This window comes from Lupinus angustifolius, chromosome LG03 (assembly GCF_001865875.1).
Source record: "Lupinus angustifolius cultivar Tanjil chromosome LG03, LupAngTanjil_v1.0, whole genome shotgun sequence".
NCBI classification, from domain to species: domain Eukaryota; kingdom Viridiplantae; phylum Streptophyta; class Magnoliopsida; order Fabales; family Fabaceae; genus Lupinus; species Lupinus angustifolius.
Window position 1 is genome coordinate 17039246 of NC_032011.1, and position 5460 is coordinate 17044705.

At 34.9% G+C, this 5460-nt stretch overlaps 1 protein-coding gene across 2 annotated transcripts; it reads right to left on the reverse strand.

Annotated features, from left to right (window-relative positions):
• On the reverse strand, positions 244 to 5165 carry LOC109343555. 2 transcript variants are annotated; one of them, XM_019581909.1, is made up of 3 exons: positions 4917 to 5165; positions 349 to 909; positions 252 to 315 (listed from the first exon to the last, which is right to left on the reverse strand). In XM_019581909.1, the coding sequence occupies exons 1-2, from the start codon at positions 5076 to 5078 to the stop codon at positions 376 to 378; spliced, it is 696 nt and encodes a 231-aa protein (XP_019437454.1). In that variant the 5' UTR covers positions 5079 to 5165; the 3' UTR covers positions 252 to 315; positions 349 to 375. The 2 variants fall into 2 exon arrangements, with proteins under 2 accessions (XP_019437453.1, XP_019437454.1); XM_019581908.1 differs by having other exon boundaries at positions 244 to 909.

Here is a 5460-nt window from a genome sequence, read left to right on the forward strand (position 1 = left end):
TTCATGTCCACCTGTAATGAAGGTATATTACTGGAATCATATTCAATACAGTAGCACTAATCTCGCTGTATTAGTGTATAATTATCTGGGATGAGAAGCATATATATTTAACTGGCACTAATTTTATAAATCAGCTGATATCCAGAAACCAAAAGGCGCTGATTAATCTGCATTTAAGCCATACAAGACCACAACAACCATAAACCTTTTCCTACCAAGTATTTAACACATTTGCAGTTAATCATATATTTGAGGTGACAGAATTAGAGTATGAGTGTGCAAAATCTACAACAGAAAACTTGAGAGAGAAAATTACTATCAGCTAAAAGATAATGGCTAATTAGTTCAATATTAGTAACAAATACAATTGTGGACCTATGCTGCATCAGTGTCCTCAGTTTCCCTCTGCTTGAATGACTTAGTATGAAGATCTCTTGTGATTTGAGTGGTTGTATCCAAGAAGTACAAAATAAATGATGTGATGCAGCAACAAGTAAACATGGGTATGGGACCATAAATCCATAGGACAAGAGGAATTGACACATAGAATGCCCTCAACCCAAGAGACCAAGAGTGACTTCCACGGCTCAAGGTTTTTGCAACATATTCAATGAAATCCATTTTGCCTTTAAGTGCAGGACTAGTGATTAAGAAGCTCACATGTGCATAGTATCTAATAGACTGCACATTACATAGAAATGCAACAAGGAAGCATAGTGAGATTGAGAGGCGTTTTACCGAAGAATTAAGGGAAGTTTTATTGCCGAAAACTAATTTGGTATCTGAGTTATTGCTTGCAAAAACACCAATAAGTGAACTAAGTGTGATTGCTGTAGTAGCTAGGAGAGTCGATGCCATGATATTGTTGCGGATTGTTTGAACAGCCAAAACACCATTTTTTAAGGGATCCTGAAAACAATGCAATGGAGTTTGTCATGGAAACTACTGTCATGATAAATAAAATCTAACTACACATAACAAATTGTCAAAGTAAATAATGATCCACCAGCAATGGACATGGCAGGATTTGTACTGGGATCAACTTAGTTAACATAATCCGCTCTTACCAGTAGCGCCAACCATTCTTAGCTCACTATTTCTATTTGAATACTTGGTATTCCGACATATCTTTAAACACAATTCTGAAGTTAGTTGGGTATGGTTCAAACATAAGATTACACCCATAGGTATGTATTGAGTATTGACCGATCTGAGCTTATAAGGTACCATCATTTTTTCTATTTGAATACTAGCTGCAAATAAGATTTTCCTTATTGACATTTCACAAGGACATGCTTGCAACCTTTATGGATCATTTTACTATTCTTTCCATGTGAAATCCCCTCTACTTCAAAGAATCATTAAAGATAGAATTTCATATCAACCTGCACTACCTCTTCACTATAAACGCTGTTCAAAGCAACACCTCGCTATCCTTTGAATTGGTCAAATCAGCTACCTACAGCAATTTCACTTTACTTCTATAACCAAAATAAGTCAATGAAATCCTAATCAGGATGATAGTGTAGGTTTGTGATGGCAAGATTAGCATCAGCATTGTATGTATTACCACACAGAAGAGTCAAATTGGTGATCAAAACAATTGCAACATGTTCAGCATAAATATGATCTCGATATTCACAAAGACTCATGCATCTGGTTTACAAACCTATAAAAGGAGATTAACTTAAGACTAAAATATGGTTAAATGTCTACTTTGGATTCATAGAAAAATTGTCTTAACTTCAGAATATTATTTCAGTAGTAGTGGAACTAATCCAGAAAGCCTTAGTATTACAGCCTTATAGGTAAACCACTTATCAATACGTATAATAAATAATGACTATAAGCTGTGAGACTCATGCATCTGATCAATGAATCTAAAGTGAGACAAAAAAAACTACAGGATGGTACAATATCTGCTTTAGAATATCAACTATTAAAGCAATCCACCATTATTCTTAAATTACACACAGGTAAGTACTTGTGACTTGTCAAATTCCTTTCATATGCATGTATCAGTGAATACATGGAACTAAGCAAAAGATCCATGTCTAAGGTACAACATGTATACATCAATTATCATCAATTAGTATTTGCAAGACTTATGACTTTCTAGTTCATATAAATTATGATTCTAGAAATTTGTACCTTCATTTGAAGCATATTATTACATTAGACCATTTTCCATCAAGACCTTTCTGATTTTTCAGATTCGAGCAAGCACACGGTAGAAATGAGCAATCATACTGGTTGCTCTTTTCTACCATAAATCTGAACAGACTATTTTGTTATGAAACAAACATTCAACATACAAATACACACACATGTTTGCATGCACGGACACACTCAAGATTGGCAATTTTGAATTCAATAAAATGAATTATACTGCAAGAATAAGAAAGGAACAACCAGAAGCAAACAGGAGAAGGTGTTAGTGAAATAAAACTCACATTTAACCTTTATGATAGAGTCTTCATATCTGGAAGTTAGTTTCAAGAAAGAGGAGTTTTTGTAGTATTTAACAATAAGGGAAGATCAGTAGGAGTATACGTTTAGTTGCAGTTATTTATTTTTAGGGTCAGTTATGTGGCAATTACTTTGTATTTTGTAATTGGTAGTTTTCTGGGCAGAGATATTCTGGCAAGTTTCTGGAACACAGGGACAGAAAGCCTATTGCTGTATATTGTCTAATTCCTGTGTTCATTAATAAGATCGCTCAGTCTAATTTTTACGTTCTATCTTTTGGTCCGACCTGCCTGATCCAAAGGAAGGAACTGAGAGACCAGTGTAAGTGCATTTCAACCATGACTCGTGGGACAGATTGCATGGATCTTCTAGATTAAAAGATTGATGGTTTGGGGGGTAGAATTGAAGCAAAGGTGCTTGCGAGTATGGAAGCAAAAATAGGGCGGTTGGAGATCAATTTGATGGAGAGATTTGCAGTTGAAATTAAGAAAGCAATGAGAAAAGTAACAGAAGAGGAGAAGAGTTCCAATGAAGGAGGGTGATCTAGGTAATGGGTCAAATTCTGATTCCCAAGTCTTCGATAAGCATTGTGTGACTGTTAAAAAGATTGAATTATTGATGAAGAATACCATGTTGGTTGGATCCACAAGGGCTGAAACTTATTTTGATGTGCAAAACACAAGTGAGGATGTCAGAATTAAGTTAGCAAAATTGAGTTTGGAAGGTTCAACCATTCATTGGTTTAATTTGTTAAGGGAACCTGAAACAACTTTAACATGGAAAATTTTCAAGGAAGCTTTGGTGGCAAGATTCGAAGGGAGAATGGTGCAGAAAGGCATACAGCGAGGAAAGTGCAGAGTTGAAAGATGTGATGCAAACCAGGACTGAGAATGAGTATATCCTTGTCTTCGAATTCTTGTTTTCTCAAGTAAGGAAACTTCCAGAAAAACAATACTTGAGTTATTTTATAGGAGGCTACTACATAAAACAAAGACTGCACATATTCAAGCTTCAATCAAGGCTTCAAGCAAAGAAATTGGCTAGAGACATAGAAGCAGAGGTGATGGATTATAAAAGCATAGAACTATGTTTCTGGTGTGGGGAGAAATTTCAACAGCTGCATCAATTTACAGAAAGGCAGTAGAGGTTGGTGATCCTAGGAGCCAATGAAGGCATAAATGCAGAAGGGGAAGTGATAAAAATTGAAGTTGATAACGAAAACGTTGGGAATGACATTCAATGCAATGCATTGGGAGTATTTGTGATCAATAATCATATGTTGGATGAAGTCAAAACTATGAGAGTGGAAGGAAAACTAAAAGGAGTGTCGTGATGATAGATAGTCAGACAAGCCACAATCTCATTAATTCTCGGGTTACTTTGGCATTAGGACTTAAAGTCAAACAATTTTTGGTCCAAAGGCGAGGAATGTCAGCTGAAAGTGCAACCTAGGAAGAGGAATATATCCTGAAGAATCATAGCCTTGAAGACAAGACTGATCCTCTTGGGGTAGGAAATGATAGGAACCTCATATCTGGAAGTTATTTTCCAGAAAGATGATGGTAGACAGGTATTAGATTTGTATTTCCTAGTTTTCCGGGCACATATATTCTCTAAAGGATTTCCCGGAACTCTGGGACCGCAAGCCATTGCTGTAATACGCGTACTAGGAGAGTTAGATCTGTGGGACAGGAAGCCTATTACTGTATATTGTATAATTCCTATGTTCATCAATAAAATTACTCAGTCTAATTTCGGTGTTATATCACTTTAGCTAGTGGATTAAGCTTTTTTAATAGATTTAAACTTTGACACAAGGTTCATGTGAGAAGACAACTGGCACACCAGCCTAATCCAAACTATAGTATACTACATAACTGTTGTTTTTGTAAGTTCCAACAATAACTACACTGATAAACCAGTACAAAATGGTTATAGTTTTAGTAGTTATCTAAGAGTTGATTTGCGAGTTGAGTTATCGAGAGGAAAAATGGAAAGGGAAGGCTTCAGAGTCACCTTACAAGTGCACTTCATGGCTCTGAAGTCTTTCTCTTTCCTTCGTTACTTTCCAAAAACCAATTTGCAAATAAACCCTAAACGAATTTCAAATGAGTTCTCCTTGTTGTAAACTTTACCAAATTAGTGTCTCACTCTCTCCTATCAAATTAACATGTCTAATAATCACTTACGCGCGCTTATTTCAATAAGCTTATCAAAGAAGTTCACGAAAAAAAGTTCTTTTTAATTTATTCCAATAAAAACAACTTGTTGAATAAGCTTTTAAGCACTTAGTTAAGCTTAATTACTCAAACACAAGGCAAAAACAAACCCAAATTCTTTAGAAAGGTGTAATGAAATAGAAAATAGCTCATAATCAGACACAAGAATGATAATAGTAAAGTGATAAAAAGGAAATGAAGGTAGAGAGATAGAGAGAGATTACTAACAGTCATGATAGAAAGAACCCATTGATAACGAGAAATCTCATTTAAGCCAATAACAGTGCGAGATGGGAAGCGTATGATAGTGTAGAGAAGCCAAATATGATATATTCCCAACACAAACAGTCCTGTAGGAACCAATACATAATCTAAATCTTCTACTTCCATTCCTTAACTCAATAACAATGCTTCTTCTCTTCAAACTTTACCTTTCTTCTTTCAATGCTTCAACTCAATACTCATCATGTACTTATCAAATATAAGCATCAGTAAATATAAAAGACTATTACCAGCAAAGACAAAGACTTCTAATTATTATGCTGTTGTGGTGTGAATTATTTTATAATTAAAAAGTTACTTTTAAATTTGATGTGGTATGATGCAGCTTAAGTACTGTTAAAACATGGATTTCCATACTTGAAAAGAAAGAACTCAAGATAGGAACAAGAAGAGCAAAGATTCAAGCTTAATAGAAAAATAGAATTGGCACTAGAGTATTGAACCACATAATATTTTCATATTGAATTGTTATTATAAAGGTGCAAGACTC

Bases quoted from the DNA above. Each gene is read 5' to 3' on its own strand.
- LOC109343555 (XM_019581908.1), bottom strand. From the start codon at position 5,078: ATGGAAGTAGAAGATTTAGATTATGTATTGGTTCCTACAGGACTGTTT. The intron at 910-4,916 runs GTTAGTAATCTC...CATTGTTTTCAG, and splicing joins GGGTTCTTTCTATCATGACT to GATCCCTTAAAAAATGGTGT.